A 22764-nucleotide genomic window follows, 5' to 3' on the forward strand; every position below is an offset into this window, starting at 1 on the left:
ATAGGTGTGCAATAGGTAATTGTGAATTAATGATTAACCAAAACTTGGTCTCAGTTAGAAAGTGGTATATTCTTTTAGTTCAAAATGTGATTTTGGCTGTAGAAGACAGTCCAGGGCTAATGCTTTTCCCATGCATACAGCTGACCCCAGTTTAATCCTCCAGAACCTCTTGGTCCCCCAAGGCTGCTGAGAGTGACCTTGAGCACAGAGCTGAGTCTAGCAACCACTAAATAGCACTGGGTGTGGCTCAACCCGCTCATTCCATGAAAAACATAAAACACAATAATAAATCATTTATGAAGATGTGTCTCATTTTCCAGGTGCTCACTTGCTGATACATTTGCTGATAGTGTGCATAAAGATGATGTGTTGAGGTTTCTACTGTCCCTTGAAGAACTGATCTGAATCATGGAGCTTTAGCTACTTGTTGCTACTGAGGGCTCTCACTTAACTTCCCAGCCAGTGTTATATTTCTGTAGGTTTTTTTTCTTTTTGGGTCACACCCGGAGATGTTCAGGGGTTACTCCTGGCTCATGCACTCAGGAATTACTCCTGGCGGTGCTCAGGGGCCCATGTGGGATGCTAGGAATCTAACTCAGGTCAACTGCAGACGCCCTACCCACTGTGCTATCGCTCCAGCCCCATTTCTGTAGGTTTTAGCACAACTTTCTGGAAAGCTCCATTCAGAAGTTTAGCTGGTTCTATGGTACTGGAACAAAGGCAGAGCTGCAGACCAATGGAACAGGGTGGAATATCCCCACACACAACCTCAAATGTATGATCATCTAATCTTTGATAAAGGAGCAAGAGATGTGAAGTGGAGCAAGGAAAGTCTCTTTAACAAATGGTGCTGGCACAACTGGACAATCACATGCAAAAAAATGGGCTTAGAACTCGACCTGACACCATGCACAAAAGTCAGATCAAAATGGATTAAAGACCTCAACATCAGACCACAAACCATAAGGTACATTGAAGACAAGGTCGGCAAAACTCTCCAGGATATTGAAGATAAAGGTATCTTCAAAGATGACACGGAACTAAGCAATCTAGTGAAAACAGAGATCAACAAATGGGACTACATTAAACTAAAAAGCTTCTGCACCGCAAAAGATACAGTGACCAGAATACAAAGACTATCTACAGAATGGGAAAGGATATTTACACAATACCCATCAGATAAGGGGTTGATATCAAGGGTATATAAAGCACTGGTTGAACTCTACAAGAAGAAAACATCCAACCCCATCAAAAAATGGGGCGAAGAAATGAACAGAAACTTTACCAAGGAAGAGATACGAATGGCCAAAAGGCACATGAAAAAGTGCTCTACATCACTAGTCGTCAGAGAGATGCAGATCAAAACAACCATGAGATACCACCTCACACCACAGAGACTAGCACACATCCAAAAGAACAAAAGCAACCGCTGTTGGAGAGGATGTGGGGAGAAAGGGACCCTTCTACACTGCTGGTGGGAATGCCGGCTAGTTCAGCCCTTTTGGAAAACAGTATGGACGATTCTCAAAAAACTAGAGGTTGAGCTCCCATTTGACCCAGCAATACCACTGCTGGGAATATATCCCAGAAAAGCCAAAAAGTATAGTCGAAGTGACATATGCACTTATATGTTCACCGCAGCACTGTTTACAATAGCCAGAATCTGGAAAAAACCCGAGTGCCCTAGAACAGATGACTGGTTGAAGAAACTCTGGTACATCTATACAATGGAATACTATGCAGCTGTTAGAAAAAATGAGGTCATGACGTTTGCATATAAGTGGATCAACATGGAAAGTATCATGCTAAGTGAAATGAGTCAGAAAGAGAGAGACAGACATAGAAAGATTGCACTCATCTGTGGAATATAGAATAATAGACTATAAGACTAACGCCCAAGAATAGTAGAAATAAGTACCAGGAGAATGTTTCCATGGCTTGGAGGCTGGTCTCTCATTCTGGGTAACTCAGGGAAGGGACCACCAAGTAAAATGTGGTTGGAGGTCATGTGGGGGAAGGGTGAGGCGGGTGGAATACAGACTAGAGACTGAACACAATGGCCACTCAACACCTCTATTGCAAACCACAACACCTAATCAGAGAGAGAAAACAAAAGGGAATTCCCTGCCATAGTGGCAGGGTGGGGTGGGGGGAGACGGGTCTGGGGAGTGGGGGAGGGATGTTGGGTTTACGGGTGGTGGAGAATGGGCACTGGTGAAGGGATGGGTTATTGAACTTTGTATGGGGGAAGCATGTGCACAAAGATGTATGGATCTGTAACTGTACCCTCACGATGACTCTCTAATTAAAAATAAACTAATAAAAAAAAAAAGAAGTTTAGCTGGTTCTATCTCTTCTAAGATAAAATGATTTCTATCCTGCCAGCTTTTGGCTGTCTGGAATGAGGCATTATTCTTCTGCATGGGAGGAAGCATATGGAAGAAGGTCATACCTACAGGAAACCTAGTATTTCTCTGAAGTAAAGCATTAAATTGAAGGAAGCAGCTTAGTAACCAGACATTCATTTTGTGTGGGATTTCCTATTGAGGACTTTCCCGCCAGTCTCATATCACTATTTTTCAGTGTATTGTTTCTTGTCTAGACTTCTGCTTTTTATATTACTGGTGTTTGGGCCTCACATTAAATTCTACTAGCAGAGTTGTGGGGATAAAAGGAAAACTTTTGATTTCACTTTCTCCATACTTTTGATAAAGAAAGCAAAAAAAAAATCATATTCTATGCATGCTCCCTTTGCTCTCTACCTACTATCAATTGCTTTTTTGTATGTGGAAAAATTATACCATTGGTCTTAGAATAAAATATAGGAGCTATTCTTGGCTTTTTTTGAGTAATATAATTTTACACTAAAATAACTTTGCAAAAACTTAGACTCTCATCAGAACACAGAGTTTTTGCTAATTAGCAACTCTCACTACAGAACTGGATGAAATGAAGAATGGACAGGACATTTTTTTTTCTTATAGCATGTCATTGTTTTTGTTCCCTGTGGATATTTGTCTTTATCACTGTCTCTTTTCTTCTACCTCTGCAATTGGGTCAGAGCTTTTCTGGCTTTGCTGGGCCTTTGATAGCATGACAGGGATGGCTCTTCAAGCTCAGATGCATTTTGTTATAGCCTAAAACACTTAATAAATGTTAATTATATTGTTTCTGAACTTGAGGGTATATCTATAACTAATCTACATCTATTTTAGAAACTTGAGGAATGGACTAGAGTGATAGCACAGTGGGTGAGGCATTTGCCTTGCACGCGGCCGACCCAGGTTTGATTCCTCCGTCCCTCTTGGAGAGCCCAGCAAGCTACCAAGAGTATCCTGCCCACATGGAAGAGCCTGGCAAGCTATCTGTGGCATATTCGATATGCCAAAAACAGTAACAACAAGTCTCACAATGGATGTTACTCGAGCAAATCGATGAACAACGGGATGACAGTGCCACAGTGCAATATATAAATATATGATATTTATGTATAAACATATAGTATATAAATATATAATATCATACTGTCATCCCATTGTTCATTGATTTGCTCGAGTGGGCACCAGTAACATCTCCATTTGTCCCAGCCCTGAGATTTTAGCTGCCTCTCCTTACTCGTCTTTTCCAACAATTGGAGGCTCTTTCAGGGTCAGGGGAATGAGACCTGTTATTGTTATTGTATTTGGCATATCGAATGCGCCACGGGGAGCTTGCTAGGCTCTTCCCTGGGGGCTGGATAACACTATCAGAGATTTAAAACAGATAATTCATGAGCTGAGGAGAGTCCAATGGCTGGGTGTGAGCCTTGCATGGAGGAAGCCCAGGTTTGTTCTCCAACAATGCATGGTCCCCTCAAGCACTGCCAGGAATGACTCTTGAGCAGAGACAGAGTAGCCGCTGAGCACTACCATGTGTGCTCCACCAAATCAAAAATATGGTCAGTAGAGGGTTTAGGCTGGAGTGATAGCACAGTGGTAGGGCATTCGCCTTTCACGAGGCCAACCCGTGTTCGATTCCTCCGCCCCTCTCAGAGAGCCTGGCAAGCTACCAAGAGTATTGTGCCCGCGAGGCAGAGCCTGGCAAGCTCCCTGTGGCGTATTGGATATGCCAAAAACAGTTACAATAAGTCTCACAATGAGAGACGTTACTGGTGCCCGCTCGAACAAATCAATGAGCAACAGGATGACAGTGACAGTGACAGAGGGTTAAAGCAATCTAAGGTAACCTTAGCAAACCAGGTCAAATCCTGCCTCCAGGCTATTTTTGTTTTTGAGCCACACCCAGCAGCGTTCAGAGCTTACTCTTGGCTCTGAACTAAGGAATCACTCCTCCAAGTGTTCAGGGGACCAAAAGGGGTGCTAGAGAGTAAATCCGGGTCTACAGCATGCAAAGTGCCTTATCCACTGTACTATCTCTCCACTCTCTACTGATGGGCTATTTTTACAAATAAATTTTATTAAAAGAGCCTTGACCCTTTATTATTTATGGACTATATATAATATAAAATATTTAAATATATAATAATATATAATACACATGTGTGTTATACACACACACACACACATATATATATGTATATATATATATATATATTAGATAGGATAAACTTACTAAAATCTTGGTGTGCTCAGGGGATCCCATGTGATACCAGGGATTGAGCCGGATCAGCTGCCAGTGGGAATCAGGAGTGTTATAAAAATTCAGGACTCAGGGTGAGGATTGAAAGTGAGGGTTGAAGCAAAGCTTGTAGAAGGGTTAGCTCTCTGTAAACAAACTTAGTAATGAATAAACAGTTTCTCTTAGCTATTTTTTTCTGAGGGCTGGAGTGATAGCACAGCAGTAGGGCGTTCGCCTTTCATGAGGTAGACCCATGTTCGAATCCCCCGCCCTTCTCGGAGAGCCTGGCAAGCTACCAAGAGTATTATGCCCGCATGGCAGAGTCTGGCAAGCTACCCGTGGTATATCCAATATGCCAAAAACAGTAACAATAAGTCTCACAATGACAGACGTTACTGGTGCCTGCTCGAACAAATTGATGAGCAACCGGATGACTGTGACAGTGATTTTTTTCTGTGAATACATGAATTACAAAGTTATTAATGATTGGGTTTCAGAAATATAGTGTTTCACTACCAACCCAAACACCAGTGTTCTTCTCTCTCCTCCAATTGCCCCCACCCCCATCTCACTGCCACCTACCAGCTTGCCTCTATGAGAGGTTTTTTTTTAAAATAGTTTTGACACTGGTTTACAGCACTGTTGTCAGAACAGTTTCATGCATAACACTTTATTACCTTTCAACACTCTCTCTTCCTCCCAGTTGAACACTTCCCTCTTCATGTTGTAGTGGTCCTTTCTCTGTGCACTTCCCCTGCTACCCCCCAAGAGGCATGCTTCCTGTGGATATTTGTTATTCCGATATTATGTTTTATTATATCTTGAATATGAGAGATAATTCTGTGCTGTTCTTTTAATATTTCATATTTTAGTAAGTTTATCCTATCAAATAAAGACTTGGTGAATAAGAAGTATGTTCCTTTAAAAGCTCTACAGCTTCCTACCATACCAGTTTCTTTTACATTTATTTTTTGCTATGGCGTGAATTTGAGCAAGTTGTCTCAACCTCTCCAAATGATCCTCTGATCCTTCATAGAACATTAGAAACTGGATGTCTTTTAAAGTTCATTTTATTTTATTTTTTAAAAAGTAACTAGTTATGATCATCAAATGATATTGAATTGGGGGTGATAGTTACCATTTGCTAGGGGACATTTTTTGAATCAGATTTCCACAGTGCTTATTTTCTTTTGGCTTTGGGGTCATATTTGAGGGTGTTTGTGATGCCAGCATTTGAATTGATACTTCAGCATGCACAGCATACACCTTCGCATATATATGGGGGCACTCTGGTGCTTCGGGGCTATCTCTGACCTGTGATCATAGGTCACTTATAGCGGTGACTGGGGAACCCTATGTAGTACTGGATAAAATGAGGTCTGGCTGTAAGCAAGGGAAACACCTTACTCCCCCCCACCTCCCTGCCCCGTGCTGTCTCTCCAACCCCTCTTTTATTTAAAATTTGGGGCTGGAGCATAGCACATCAGGTAGGGCATTTGCCTTGCATGCGGCCAACCCGGGTTGTTTCCCAGCATCCCATATGGTCCCCCGAGCACCGCCAGGGGTAATTTCTGAGTGCATAGCCAGGAGTAACCCCTGTGCATTGCTGGGTGTGACTCCAAAAGCAAAATAAATAAATAAATAAATAATAAATAAATTTGTCTTAATTTTTTTGATCATCCAAACAGTGTTCAGAGGCCTTGCGTCCATTCTCTGTGATACTCTGTCCAGCTACGCTGCGGTCCACCCCCCAGTGGTGCTCAGAGGGTCATTTGATTCTGGAAGTCGATTCTGAGGCGTGTGCATGCCAGACATGTGTAATCCTGTGAGCCATCTTTCCAGCCAGGGTTCACTTTATTTTTTATTTATTTTGCTTTTTGGGTCACACCCAGCGATGCTCAGGGGTCACTCCTGGCTCTGCACTCAGGATTACCCCTGGCTGTGCTCAGGGACCATATGGGATGCTGGGAATCGAACCTGCATCAGCCGCGTGCAAGGCAAACGCCCTACCCGCTGTGCTATCACTCCAGCCCCTCAGGGTTCACTTTAGACAGTTTCATTTTAATACCTTATTCTCTATTTACTTACCTCAATTACTGCAATGCAAAATCAGTGTAAATTAGCACTGAGCTTGGCCTATAGAAATTTCTCAATACTTTTTATCTAATGTTACTGTATAGTAATATGCCCAAGATTCCATCATTCAACAGATTTTCTGATGTAACTCTGCATCATAAATGGAGGATTCTTTTATTTGATAAATATTTATGATATTAATGGCCAGAATGTTTTCCTAATCAGAAACTGACAGAATATTTTCCTTTTTTCTTTTCAGATCTTATACTGTACTTTAAACACACCTAAAGTTGATATGGAAAAACTCTTAGGAGCACAATTAGGTCTTGAAGACTTCATATTTGCCCATGTTAAAGGGCTTAAAAAAGAAGTGAATGTGTATAAATCTGAGGATTCACTTGGCCTTACCATCACGGATAATGGTACTGGCAGTGCCTTTATAAAGGTAAGTTTTAAATTAGAACTATGTGACTTGAGGGTAACATTTAGGAAACTCTACGAGGTCAAAGAAGTTTGAAGATAAATTTTAGAGTGACAGTAGGGTTCAGTAGGGATGGAATGGTTCAGCAATATTTTATTTAAAAAATAAATGCTTTCAGGGGCCAGAGATTTGGCTCAAGTGGTAGAGCACGTACAAGGTTCTGGGTTTGTTCCCCAGCATTATCACATGTGGTTGTGGTGGCCCCGAGTCCTGTCCTGCCTTCATCACTGTCCAGTCCAGGCACTGCGCCACCCTAGAACTCAGGGAATAGCCACAGGGTCCCTTTTACATCACCAGATATGGCTCTTCACTGTCACTATCACTGTCATCCCGTTGCTCATTGATTTGCTCAAGCAGGCACCAGTAACGTCTCCATTGTGAGACTCACATATCGTATTCGATATATTTTTGGCATACTGAATACACCACAGGTAGCTTGCCAGGCTTTGCCGTGCGGGCAGGATACTCTCAGTAGCTTGCCGGGCTCTCTGAGAGGGGCGGAGGAATCGAAGCTGGGTCAGCTGCGTGCAAGCCCTACCCGCTGGGCTATCATTCCAAGAAAAAAAAGATTTCAATGATATCATTTTGTTATACCTTACTTAGAACTTTTCCCTTTCAGTTTAAACTTTCCTTGGAATTTAGAACTAATCAAAAAGGAAAAACGAGATTCGGTGTCCACTTATTATCCATATGAGCTCTAGTTCACCTATTGCGAATTAACACTGGATGATGATTTTTTGTACTAGGTTTCACTGACAGTGTTATTTCCAAGTATACATACTTTGGTTTCCCTCTTAACTTTAAAAATGCTCTTCGTGGCCCAGAGGAGTAGCCCCTCATAGCAGCCAGGATAGCCCAGCCTGTAAGTGTACAGTCACAGGTTCAACATACAAAAGCTGCACAACTCACGGAGTGCAAGCCTTAGTGAGCACCACAGTCAAGTGTGGGAGCATGACAGCCTGATGTGCAATCCCCCATGAGATACACAACAAAAAAATGTGGGAGATGGGGCCGGGAGATAGTATAGCACTTAAGTAAGAGCACCTGCTCCTGGTACCCCATGGTCTCCCAAGCACTACTGCAGTGGTCTTGGCGCTTTCTAGCACTGTGGGCCATGCTTTTGGGCCCTCACATTTAACCATAGACCAAACAGGACAAATATTGCTAAGAGTGACCTTTGGCCCCCAGATCACTATGTAGGAGGCTCCACCTTGCCCCCCTCCCCCAAATAATGTGGAAGCATCACAGCCAGGATGGTGTCAAGAGCAACTCCTGTCGTTGCAACAACAGTACAAATAATGATTAAGTGATATTGCGGGGAGAATATTAATATCGAATACTCCTTCAATATTAGAACATTGCTTTTAGGGATTTTTTAAAAAAACATTTGATTCCTTCATTTACATGTAGAGAAAACAACATAGATATGCAAAGGCAAGAGAAGGAAGTTTGAAATATCATGGAAAATTTCAGAACTGAGGTAAAAAGGAGATTCATCTAATTCCATTTTTGTAAACAGTAATCATAGGACTAGAGAGATAGTACAAAGGGTACCTTTTCTTTGCATGAGGCCAACCCAGGTTTAATCCCAAGCACCACATAGGGTCTCCTGAGCCATAAGGGTAGAAGCAGAAAAATCAAATAGAATGCCCAGAAGCAGAATAGTCACCCCCTCCCATCGCCCCCCACCCAAAAGAGTCATTGCACCCAAAAAAGTCATTGTAATCTTGGTAACTAATAGTAACTAATACCATAGACTAGACACTTTGCATATTTTGGTCCTTTAAAGCTTATAATTCTACTTGGTTGGTTGCATTTTCTTTTTATTTTTGTTGAGTTGTAACAAATTTCTGACATACACCTTTTTGAATGTCCATATGAGCACCACCCTGGGGAAGGAATGCTGCTCTCTTGTGCCTGTTTGCAGGAAATTCTTTTCTCCCACCAATGGTAGCCATCACTTGGTCTCTGCCACAATAACTGCTTGTTTTTGACCTTCAGATAAATGAAATCATTTGTACTCTGCTGTTTCCAGCTTCTTTTAGTCTGTATAATGTCTGTGATATTCATTTGTGTGTAGGGGCTATTCTCAATCTGTATTTTACAGAGATTGATGTAGAGCCAGAACGGGCAATAGCTTGCCCGAATTTTGCAGCTGGTCAAAATCAGGATCTGAATCCAGGAGCTTCCATTTTAGAGAGTGTTCCTACACCCTGAACAAAGATTTAGGAATAAAATACATGCAACAGAGCACATTTCATGCCTTTGTTTTCTTCAGATTATTTGAATTACTAGCACCTTGTGATTTAGAAAATGGTTTTAGGGAAGTTATCTTCGTCACTGTAAATTGTACTTTATTTAACTTCCCACTTGATAGAATGGCTATTTTTAGCTCTGCAAAAGATATGACTGTGCTGAAGATTGAGTGGGTGACCAAATGGAAAATCCGTGAGTTGGGAAAGTCATGTGGGATTATCTGGGGGAAGCTCAGGACATGAAGTACATGTAGCAATGCCCTTCTAATGTCAGCAGGGAAGGGCTTGGAAGTTTGGCAACCATATGTGGAGTTTTTAGATCATAGTTGCTGATATTCAAAACTTGTGTTCTTTCTTTTTTCTTCCTTCCTTTCTTTCTTCCTCCCTCCAATTCTTTCTTTCTTTCTTTCTTTCTTTCTTTCTTTCTTTCTTTCTTTCTTTCTTTCTTTCTTTCTTTCTTTCTTTCTTTCTTTCTTTCTTTCTTTCTTCCTTTCTCTATTTCTTTCTCTTTCTCTATCTTTCTTTCTCTCTTTCTCTTCCTTCCTTCCTTCCTTCCTTCCTTCCTTCCTTCCTTCCTTCCTTCCTTCCTTCCTTCCTTCCTTCCTTCCTTCCTTCCTTCCTTCCTTTCTTTCTATCTTTCTTCCCATATTCCCTTTGTTTCTTCTATTTTTTTTTAAAGAAGTGCTTTTATGATAACATGCCTGTCTCTGAATGCTGTCCACTAGCCTTCTGGAGACTGCCTGGTGACAAAGAGAAAGTGGAACATAAATTAAACTGCCGACATGTAATTCAATTTAAATGAGAAATATTTTAAATTTTAATTTATATATTTATATTTATAGCTCCTAGTAATGCTGTGAACACAGTTAATGCTAATTTTGAAAAATGGGGGGATAGTGAAAATTTACTGAAAAGGTAACAATACCAAAAAAAGTTCCAAAATACCCTATAACCCAAATCTCCAAATTTTCCCACTTGCTATATTTGCTTTATTGTTCTTGTTTATACATCTGGTATATAATTTTTTTCTGAACTATTTGAAAGGGTGGGTTGCATACGTATATGCATAAATATATGCAACATATTCATATGCAACATGTTGCATATATTTATGTTGCATATGAATATAGCATAAATACTTTAAATACTAAATAAATTAAAGTATTTATCTTTTAATACTTCAGAATGTAGTTGCAAGAATGTAGATATTTAGGGGCTGGAGTGATAGCACATCAGGTAGGGCATTTGCCTTGCATGCAGCCGACCTGGGTTCGATTCCCAGCATCCTATATGGTCCCCTGAGCACCACCAGGAGTAATTCCTGAGTGCATGAGCCAGGAGTAACCCCTGTGCATTGCCAGGTGTGACCCAAAAAGAAAAAAAAAAGAATGTAGATATTTACTTATAGTACAATTTTCACTGAATCACTGTCATCCTGTTGTTCATCGATTTACTCAAGCGGGCACCAGTAACGTCTATATTCCTCCCAGCCCTGAGATTTTAGCAGCCTCTTCTTACTCGTCTTGTCTTTCCCAATGATTGGAGGCTCTTTCAGAATCAAGGGAATGACATCTATCATTACTGTTTTTGGCATATCAACTATGCCACGGGTAGCTTGCCAGGCTCTGCCCATGCAGATATAACCCTAGTTATATCTGTTTTTTATCCTTATTTTGGAAATTGGGAATAAAGCAGTTATAAGCCACCAAAATTATACTGCAACATTTTTTCTCTTGGTTAACTTAAAGAATGCATATATATATATATAAAACGCACATATAAACCTACATGAAATGCATGCACACACATCTCCCATCATATCATTTTGTCTATCATAATAAAGCTTTTCCATAATTTTTAACATAAAAAATAAATACCATTCTAGTCCATATAAATAAATTTTATAAAACTGATTTACAGTACAATTATAAAATTCAGATTTTTTTATTATTGATGCAGTACTTTAAGCTAATTTACTGTTCATATTGCATTTGTGTCGAATATTCTAATGTTTGGTATAGCATATTTTTTTCTGGCATAGATCCATGCCAGGATTATGCATTTCACCTAGCAATGATATCCTTTCAATTGTCTTTATTTTAGAACACAGTTTCTCAGCCATTGCAGATGTTAGAATTTTCTGTGTCTTTATGCTGACATGTATTTGTACAGAAAAATTAGATAAATGATGTTGTGTTTTAGCAGTATACCACATCAGAAGGTGCATTGTGTTAACTTGTCTTATTATTTATGATGTTAATTTTTGATGTTATGATAATTTTTGAGGTTAATTAACATCACATATCTAAGGTGTTATCTGATAGTCACTGCCTTATAACTTTAAAGTTTTATTTTCTTTGTAATACTTTGTGAGGAGATACTGTGATTATGAAAATATCCTGTTTTCTTGTACCATAAAACTTGGCATCTGTTGATTCTGTTTAGTCTTATCTGAATCCAATTTTACTCTAAGGATTGCAAAGTGGAGATTCTTTATTACAACATTTGAATCATCAAAAAAGTGCACTTATTTACTTACTATATGGTTGTCTATTTTATTCAGTGGTTTATAATCCATTCCCAGAGTTATTTTTTTTGCTTAATTTTTTTGAAATATGTCCTAAGAGGCCATGCTGGTTTTCCAGTTAAAATGTTTGCTTTCAAACTTAGACTATTTATTAATTTGTTTATAGAATATACATAAAATCATTTCAGAATTGCCACATCGATAGTACAGTGTAAAATAAGAATATTAGGAGTTTAATATTTGTGTATGCCTTTGTCTTTAGGTGTATATATACATCACTGTTGTGTATATATAAAATCAAAGTATTATATGTTAAAGTGACTTAAATATAAGTTCTTTTCTGACCTCTGGCCTCTAGGCAATTGTTATTTATTTGAAATGCTATTGAATCCAGTGGCTTCTCTTTGAATTGAGTTTGAGTTTTGCCTCTCAATTTTGGTTGATTTAATTTTATTTTCTGAACATGAGTTTGTACTGGAGCGGTAGTACAGAGGGTAGGGTGTTTGCCTTGCATGCCGCCGACCTGGGTTCAATTCCTCCATCCCTCTCAGAGAGCCCAGCAAGCTACCCAGAGCATCCCAGCCACATGACAGAGCCTGGCAAACTACCCATGGCATATTTGATATGCCAAAAACAGTAATAACAAGTCTCACAATGGATGTTACTGGTGCCCGCTCGAGCAGATCAATGAACAATGGGACGATAGTGCTTACAACATGAAAAATATTAACCTGACTCAAAAATTATTTATATCAAACACCACTTATTATTATATCAGAGCCATTACTCATTCCTGTATTCCTTCTATTCCATTACTCATTTCTCCCACTCTTTAGACATAATCAATTTAATCAATTTTGGCTTACCCTTCTAGCGTTTCTTTTTGCCAAGATAAGCAGAATAAAAAGTGGAATGTTCCAAGAGTTTGTCTGTTACCTTTACACAGGGACTGTGTTAATCTGTTCTATATGGTTTTGATTTTAGTGCCTGTGCTGCTGATTTAAGTGCTTATTTGCTTTCAACAGTGATCTGAAGAAGGAGGATAGTATAATAGGGATTCAGACCATGGTAAGGAGGCAGGATTCCATGTTTAGGAAGGCCGTGCACTGTGAAGCATGGGAGCATGGCCTGCAGAATCAGTCAGCCTTTCACTCTTGGTCAAACAGCTGTTTGCTTGCATGTCACCATGGACAAGTCATTAAACTCCTCTGAATCATATCAAATAAATCATTTATTTGGATCTAAGTAATGACAAATATTACATGTTTGATAGCTAATGCTTTTTATAATAATAGCAAAATTATATCATTGCATAGTTAGGAGGTGAGAACAATGGCAGAGAAATGTATTCAATAGTACTTCCTGATTCTCTTCAGATAAAGCTTTCTTTTCTGACCCCTGGCCTCTAGGCAAGATTCTACTTGCCTAGAGATACTTCCTGATTCTCTTCAGATGAAGCTTTGTTTCACAGCAGACGTAAGGATTCATGAAAGTAATTCATGATTTTAGTACCTAAGTCTCAATATTTCTTGGAACAAGAGTATATGGATAATAACAACAATAAGAAAATATAAAAAACAATTTGAAATTTCTGAATATACTTTAAAAATCTCTAAATTTCTGGAATAATTTAAGACTGAAATTGGTAAACATTTTCTATAAAGAGATAGATGATATATACATATATATGTATGTAAATGTATATTCTCAGGGTTTACTCTTGGCTCTGCACTTAGGAATTACTCCTGGCAGTGCTCAGAGGACCATATGGGATGCCGGGGATTAAACGTAGTTTGTGTGCAAGGCAAGTGCCCTACCAATTGTATTATTGTTCAGCCCCATGTATAGATTTTTAAAAATAGGGGTATTTATTTTTAGATCATGTCTGGCATTGTTTGGGGGCTTTATAGTACTGTGGATTGACCCTGAACTTCCTGCATGCAAACCATTTACTCAGTCTTTTAAACTAGCTGGCTCCTAGATGGTAAATATTTTAGGTACTCTCATAACTAGGGTCATATAGTGTTTGTGAGTAAAATCTTGATTTAATAGAACTGAGTTCTATTGTGTGTTGGTTGTATTATTTTAGTCAAGCCAAATCATAAACTGTGGCTTGATTTCCTCATTCATTAATGGAATGAGGTTATAGTGAGTTTATTTATTTTATAAATGATAAAATAAATAAAAAAATGTTTGCTATTAGTATAGGAACGTTAGGACAATGTTTTGGAGGATCAGATACATAGAGGCTAAAGGTGCTAACAATTGCAACAAAAGCATTCAGCTCAAACAGCTTTGACTCTGTTGCTTACGACCAGGAGCAGAGGGGAGGTCACCCAAGAACTCTGTTGGACTCAATGATTAGAAGACAGCTTTAGAAATATATGGGATGGGGAACTTCTAAGGGTAATGGAAATTCTGTCTCTTCCGAATATTTATTTATTTATTTTGGCGGGGGGGACTGGAGCAATAGCACAGCGGGTAGGGTGTTTGCCTTGCATGCAGCCGACCCGGGTTCGATTCCTCTGTTGCTCTTGGATAGCCTGGCAAGCTACCGAGAGTATCCCGCCTGCACAGCAGAGCCTGGCAAGTTACCTGTGGAATATTCGATATGCCAAAACCAGTAACAAGTCTCACAATGGAGACGTTGCTGGTGCCTGCTTGAGCAAAGCAATGAACAATGGGACGACAGTGCTACAGTGCTAGGTTTTTTTTTTTTTTTTGCCACACTGGCAGTTCTCAGGGCTTACTCCTGTGTATGCACTCAGGGATTACTCCTGGCAGGGCTTGGGGGAATCACATGGGGTGCTGGGGATGAAACTTGGGTCTGCCGTGTGCAAGACAAATCACCTTAACCACTGTACTATCTCATCATCCCTGTCTCCAAAATATTTAATTAATCTTCTTTGCCATTTGTTGTATCAAGCTCCAAAGCCACGTGAAAGTTCTAAGAATTTGAGTATGATATTAAGTGCGTCAGCAAATTTAAGTGTAAAATTAACGCCTCATACTTTTTTCTTTCTAGTCCTTTATGGCCTTGAGTATGCCTAGCAATTTTATTAATCTCTATCAAGTTATGGTCCGATTATCAAAAGTGTATTGCTTTCAGAAACTTTTCTCAAGATGATGATGCCCCATCATCTTTATCTTACTCAGGAAGTTAACAGGGTGACCCGTAGAGCATATAATCAATACCACCCGATGTGCTGCTATATCTGATTCACCTTCAGATTCAGAAGGTGGTGCTTTTCTCCAAGTTTTCTATATTGATTTTTCTGTCTCTTCATCTTAGATCCTTATCTGCCACTGCCCTTGATAATTACTTATTTTCTCTTGCCCACCTGGACTCTCACTTTGCTGCCTGATCCGACTTCTGGTGCATTTCTTTCTTCTGTGTGGCATTCTGCTGTGAACTCTATGGCAACTCACAGGGCCAGGTGATCTTACTTTTGTTATTTGGACTTTTAATTCATGGTAAGATACATACATATTTTCATAGTATTTCTTTAAACTTTATTTTTTTCTTGCAAAAATTGGGGCACTGTGATGTTCAATGTTGTTATAGCAGTGTTTCAGGCATACAGTGTGCTAGTACCACATGCCACCACCAGAGAGCCAGTGTCCCTCCAACAGTGGGATTTACTTCCAGTTCTCCCACCCTTACCCACTTGGCAAACTGCTCTGAAGGCCTGTTCGCAAGGGATGTTACAATTACCCATTTTAAATTTCTTTACTATGTTTCTTTATGTAGTTTCTAATTTTAGAGGGGTCTCACCCACGGCATTCATGGGTCTCCAGGACTACAACTGGCAGTGTGTAGGAGGCTATGCAGTGCCAGGGATTGAACCCAGGGCTTTACTGCGAATCATGTTTTCTAAATACTTGAGCTACATCCCCTGCCTCATGTTTATTTTAATAAGATTGTAACAAAAGACCTTAAAGTTAAAATGAGCTAGGCACTATAATTTGATGTTGTCAAAGCACAAAGGTCCAATAGATAAAAAAAGATGAGTTAGGATAAAAACTAAAGAAAAATTCAGTTATATTTTTTATATTATAACAAATAAAAATGTAGTTGAAGGAATCTTTAATATTTGTTTGTTTTACTACATTCTTGGTTTTTATTTAATCTTGCTTCTTTTTTTTTTCTTTTTGGGTCACACCCGGGCATGCACAGGGGTCACTCCTGGCTCATGCACTCAGGAATCACCCCTGGCGGTGCTCAGGGGACCAGATGGGATGCTGGGATTCGAACCCGGGTCGGCCGCGTGCAAGGCAAATGCCCTACCCGCTGTGCTATCGCTCCAGCCCCAATCTTGCTTCTTTTTCCTTCTTTCTTTCTTTCCCCTCTCCTTCCGCCTTTTTTTTTTCTTCCACATCCAGCACTGTTCAGGGCTGGACTCCTGGCTCTGCACTCACAGATTACTACTGGTAGTGCTCAGGGCACCATCTGGGGTGCCAGGGTGTCTGGGTTGGCCAATTGCAAGTCAAGCATTCTTCCTGCTGTATGTCTTCCTGGCCCCTGCTGGGGCAATTTTCTCTGTAGGTATCATGCAAAGCATAGGGTGTATGGCAATAAATAAGATTATCTCTGAACCGAAGGGTCTTAAAGTTTAGTAATGGGGACTGAGAAGTAAATGAACCATTGCATGTTGAACTAGGTGAATTACTTGATATTTTCAAACCTTAATTTTCTTTCGACCTGAGACTTTCATAGACGCTATTAGAATTAAGTGAGATGGTGAATGTAAAGTACTTGGCTTAGAACTCAGCATGGAGAGCAACACACACTATGAGACCCTGAGTCCGGCACCTCACCCAGTCTTGAGGGTATACTTTGGAAGATGTCAGGAAAAATTCTAAGTAAGATCATTGTATTTTTGTTGTTGTTGCTGACCTTTCATCTTTAACCATTAAATTACTTTGTTGTATGTCACTATGTTGTACACGATGTTGTGAGAACTCGAAAAGTCATGTTTCACAGCTTAATATTGTGTATTTTCCTTTATTTCTTTCAGAGAATTAGAGAGGGTAGTCTCATTGATTCGGTTAAAACAATCTGTGTGGGGGATCACATTGAATCCATAAATGGAGAAAGTACTGTTGGATTGCGTCATTACGATGTTGCTAGGAAGTTAAAGCAATTAAAAAAAGAAGAAATCTTCACCCTGAAGTTAATAGAACCTCGGAAGGCATTTGGTAAGTTGATCTTGTGTGTGTGTGAAATGTTCTTCCGGGGCTTATCTTTCTGAGGGAAATCAGCACTGTGATGTAGTGCCATGTGCTTTTAGTCTATCAGTTAAGAACGCAGAAAATGATAAGACATCATACTCATTAGAAAAACAATTATCAAAGCAGGAAAAAATTGCCTAGAAGGACATTTTCCAAAAAAAGACATTTGGAATTACGACATCTGATGTCTAGTGACTTTGATGTGGTTGTTCCAAACTCTAAGAACAGCACATTGTCTTGCATTTATCTTATTGAGCTGAACGATTTTGATTGAGCTTTCTAAAGCTGTAATAACAGTCTTTCAGAAACTTCAACAGAAAAGCTTTAGTTATACACAGAATTGGTATTTAAAATAGTTATCTAATCCATTTAAAAGACTTCCTTCAATACTTTTCCTCCATCAGCATTTTGAGTTTGGCAGCACGGGATGGTGTGAAATTACTTCTCCTTTGGTATGACATCTGTACTTGCTTGGTTTTTGGCCATAGCAGCTGTGTTCCAACTGTTGTTCAAACCTTCAGGGCCTTCTCATCTATAGGAAAATGTGCCAGTATCTCTCTCAGTATCCAGCATCGCTTTAATAAGTCAGACAATAGCCTAGTGTTCATTGATGTTAAAATGTCTTCAGCAGAGTCATTCTAGATTGCCCCTTCTCAACCAGGACCCCAACCACCCTATGTTCTTTGTTTTGCTCACAGAAAATAGAATTTTTTTATTTGTTTGGGGTTTGGGCCACATCTGGCTGTGTTCTAACTTACTTCTGGTTCTGTGCTTGTACCTGCTCTACTCTCTATTGACCCTAGGGTTCTTTTTTTAAAATTCCTTCCTTTCATTATTTATTATAAATGGTGTTGTGATGACGAAGGGTTGCATAGGTGCCTGGATATGATTATGCGCATTAAAAAAAGTAGGATCTTTTTAATAGAGTGTGGTGGTACCTCCCAAGCAATTATCAAAAGTTTTAGGCACTGTTCCTAGTGATTCTCAACCAACTGGGCTGGATGGTTCCGTGCTCAGACCCAAATACTGCTAAGGCCATCAGTGCTGAGGGCAACCAGGGCCACATTGGCAGTACTTGGGGGTCTTCAGGGCTGCCAGAGTTGGCAGAGTTTCAAGCTGAGAATGGTATATGGTACTGGAGATTGAAATGGGCTCCTTACACATGAGCCCAATGATTGCTGGCCTTCCAAATAGGATTTCTTACAATTTGTGTCTCATGGTTATTTTTCTCAGGGTAGGTAATGAAAATAGTGGCAGAATTCAGTGAGTAAAGAAATTATGTTCTGTCTCTTAGCAAGTAAGTGGCAGACCTTAGCCTAAATGAATTGAAAAATTGTTTTTGCTTCTAAGTGATTCAGAGTAATTTAGTAGAAATACAGAATTATAATATGTAGTTCTAAGTGAAAGGAATAGATGCTTATGATAGTGCTACTCTTTGAAAGGACCATTCTAGGAGCCACAAATATCAGAGTTCTGTGTGATACCTGTTAGCATCAGTGTTCACATTGCATGGAGGAAGGGGGAGTGTTTACATTTCTATGCTGAAAGTAGATAATGGACCAAACATGATGACCTCTCAGTATCTGTATTGCAAATCATAATACCCAAAAATAGAGAGAGAGTATAGGGAATATTGTCTGCCATGGAGGCAGGGGGAGGGTGGGAAAGGGGGATTATACTGGAGATATTGGTGGTGGTGAATGTGTACTGGTGGAGGGATCGGTGTTTGATCATTGTGTGATTATAACCCAAACATGAAAGTTTGTAACTATATCACGGTGATTCAATAAAATTAAAAAAAAAAGTAACATTGTTTAGTATCCAACTCCCTAGGTATCATGCAGATGAGCCAATAGGCAGTAGGAAGCTTGAAATAAGTATTTGTGTTTGATTTAGTCTCCTCATAAGTCAAATACATGCCCTTAGCACAACTCAGGAAGTATAATTTTGTTCTATGTTTGTGTCTAAATATAATTTATTTCCACTGTCTAATCTATTTCCAACAGTTAATCTGCTTTCATTTTTTCCTCTTGTCTGAATCTAAAACTTGCAGTCCCTGTGTTTTTATAAAGTTGTTTGATAGACTTATTTAGATACTAGGTTAGTGATAGTTGAAGTAATTTATGAAGATCATTATGTTTAGCTACAAGTACTCTGAGATTAGGGTTTTCTCCTTTTAGCATCTGAGAGATGTGTAGATGGTGGGTATATGTCACAGTTAATATACCTGGCTATTATAAAACCTGCTCTGTGGTCTCATGAATCTCACAGATACATTAGAGAAAAGCATGGGTAGGTTTCCCCTAGCAGGACTATATTATGTCAGCATCTCAGATTCTGGAGGGGCTGAGGTTTAAAGTATCTAGAAACTGTTTTAGGAGAGATGATAGAATTTGTTTCCTGAGGTTTCTATGGCAGCTTAACGCAACCCACTTTATATCTGCTGCAGTGCAAGTTTGTTCCTCATCCTCTGGCTTTATCCCAGACTTAGCCCTTTTCCAGGAAAGGGAGTATACAATACCAGAAGGTGCTTGGGAGTGGGGGTAGGAGGATAAGGTTTTGTCCTAAAATTCTCTTTTGCTATGTCTCTTCCTTGTGTTTCTCTAACATTATCATGATGTATTGATACTTCATTTGCAATGGAACTTTACACTCAGTCATCGTTTTCTGACTCTGTCAGTTTCAATTCCTTTCAAAAGAAAGGACTGGTTTAGGACTTTATACTTTGTTCTTATGGCAAACAGTGGCGGTTTGCTCTTGGATTTCAACCTGACTCTTGCTGTGTGTCATGCCATTAGTCCAGGTATATGGAACTGGATGGACCTGGAGGGAGTGTGTTGTCAGTTGGCTTTGGGTGTCTAAGTCTTACTAATGGTTTTAATTTTCCTCTGGGTTCTGGGCATCCTAGAGTTGGCTTTGTTAGCATCAAGATTTCTTACAGGGAAAGTATAAAGCCATATTGTTCTTGGTGAAGTCACTAGATTTGGAAAGGGTCAGAATTCACAGTTTGAACTATACTAGAAAGGCTCTTGCTTATATAACCCACAAATAATTTATTGAGAACCTGCTGTGTTCCAGGTTCTCTGCCAGACACAGTGGAGAGTAAGAAAGAAAACTAAGCAATATCTACTTCCTTTTGACATCTAGTAGGAGGATGCTAATGTCCTCTAAAATTTGCTTATTGAAACCTTACTCTACAGTACCTCAGAATGTGCCTTTGTTTGAAGATAAGATCTTTAAAGGGATAATTAAGTTAAAATTGGGTCTTAAGGTAAACCCCATTCCAATATTTCTGAGGTGTCTGCAAGAAGAGGATACTAACATCTCAATGGCCACCTTCAAGCCAAGGAGAGAGGCCTCAGTAGAAAGCAACCCTGGTAGTAACTTGGTCTCAGAATTCTGGCCTCTGGATCTGTAGAGAATTAAATTTCTGTTGTTTAATTCATACACTCTTTTGTTATGACATCTCTGGGAGACAGAGCTAAAACAGAGGTTATAAGGTAAAAAAGGGAAAAATTACTGTTCAAGTTCTTTGACAGTTGATTATGAACTCGCTAACAATTTAGAAGCCATAGGTGTCTTAGCATTTCTCTGGCCTTGGGCAGGTGGAAAGAACATAATGTTTTCATTTAGCAGATTTTGAGCAATTAATATATTCCAGCATTTCTCAACCTTTTTTTCCACCTTTGGGTTGGCACCTGTCCTGAATGTCAGAACATGGAAAAGCAGTTATAACCAGGCACTACACCAGTGGTTTTCAACCTTTCTGCACCCCAAAATTGGCACTGGTCCATGGACTGGTGATTGAAGAACAGTGGCTTATATATGTCTTAAGTTCCTGGTTCTCAGGATGATATGTCTTCATGAGAACCTACTATGTTACATCACCATGCCACATGCTTGCTATAAGATAAATACCATTTCTTTCCTTTAATAAACTCATGATCTTCTGGGTGAAGATATGGAAAAAAACCCCATGCAATAAAATTGAATATTAAGAGATATTGAATATATAAAAGTAGGAGACATCAGGTATAACTAAGCAATCTAAAAAAGCTCTTAGAGGAGAATTTTGAACTGAATTTTGGTTTATAAAGGCTTCCTTATGGTGCTGGGGTGTTAACTCAAAGGACTAGTACACATATTTTTAAAAAAATTTTTTTCAATTTATTATTTATTTTTTAATTAGTGAGTCACAGTGAGGGTACAGTTACAGATTTAAACATTTTGTGCTTGTTTTTCCCTCATGCAGTGTTCTGGAGCCCATCCCTCCACCAGTGTCCATTCTCCACCACCAATGAACCCAGTATCCCTCCCACCCCACAATCCCATCCCCCCCAACCCCGCCTCTGTGACAGGGCATTCCAATTTGTTCTCTGTCTCTCTCCTTTTGGGTGTTGTGGTCTGCAATAGGGGTATTGAGTGGCCATCATGTTTGGTCATTAGTCCACTTTCAGCGCGCATTTCCCTTACCTCGAGGGATCTCCAATCACATTTTACTTGGTGTTCCCTTCTCCATTTGGTATGATTTTCCACCAGCGTGTGAAGACAACTTCCAAGCTATGGAGTCAACCTCCTGGTATTATATACTACTATTATTGGGCTTTATTCTCCTACTCTGTTATTTTATATTCTACAGATGAGTGCAATCTTTCTACATCTGTCCCTCTCTTTCTGACTCATTTCACTTAGCATGATACTTTCCATGTTGATCCACTTATATGCAAAGTTCATGACTTCATCTTTTCTAACAGCTGCATAGTATTCCATTGTATAGATGTACCAGGGCTTCTTTAACCAGTCATCTGTTCTTGGACACTCGGGTTTTTTCCAGGTTCTGGTTATTGTAAACAGTGCCGTGATGAACATATAAGTGCAGATGTCATTTCGACTATACTTTTTTGTTTCTCCAGGGTATATTCCCAGAAGTGGTATTGCTGGATCAAATGGAAGCTCAATTTCTAATTTTTTGAGAAGCGTCCATATTGTTTTCCAAAGGGGCTGGACCAGTTGGCATTCCCACCAGCAGTGTAGGAGGGTCCCTTTCTCCCCACATCGTCTCCAACAGCGGTTGCTTTTGTTCTTTTGGATGTGTGCCATTCTATGTGGTGTGAGGTGGTATCTCATGGTTGTTTTGATCTGCATCTCCCTGATGATTAGTGATGCAGAGAATTTTTTCATGTGCCTTTTGGCCATTTGTATCTCTTCCTTGGGAAAGTTTCTGTTCATTTCCTCGGCCCATTTTCTGATGGGGTTGGATGTTTTCTTCTTGTAGAGTTCAACCAGTGCTTTATATACCCTTAATATCAACCCTTTATCAGATGGGTATCGGGTGAATATCCTTTCCCATTCTGTAGATTGCCTTTGTATTCTGGTCACTGTGTCTTTTGCGGTGCAGAAGCTTCTTAGTTTAATATAGTCCCATTTGTTTATCTCTATTTCTACTAGATTGCTGAGTTCCGTGTCATATTTGAAGATATTAGTACACATATTTTGTATCCAGACTGCCTAGATTTGATCCTTAGCACTTCATGGTCTCCTGAGCACTGCCCAGAGTGGCTCTCAGGCACTGTGCT

General features: G+C 39.6%; 1 protein-coding gene across 1 annotated transcript in view; it reads left to right on the forward strand.

The window, feature by feature from the left end:
- Positions 1–22764, forward strand: part of GIPC2 (GIPC PDZ domain containing family member 2) — a 108097-nt gene that overhangs the window by 31705 nt on the left and 53628 nt on the right. Inside the window, exons 2-3 of the mRNA XM_004603638.2 lie at positions 6953–7138; positions 16975–17155. Coding sequence (XP_004603695.2) covers positions 6953–7138; positions 16975–17155 — 367 coding nt within the window. The remainder of the gene's footprint in view (positions 1–6952; positions 7139–16974; positions 17156–22764) is intronic.

The sequence above is a fragment of the Sorex araneus genome, chromosome 5 (assembly GCF_027595985.1).
Source record: "Sorex araneus isolate mSorAra2 chromosome 5, mSorAra2.pri, whole genome shotgun sequence".
Classification (NCBI taxonomy): domain Eukaryota; kingdom Metazoa; phylum Chordata; class Mammalia; order Eulipotyphla; family Soricidae; genus Sorex; species Sorex araneus.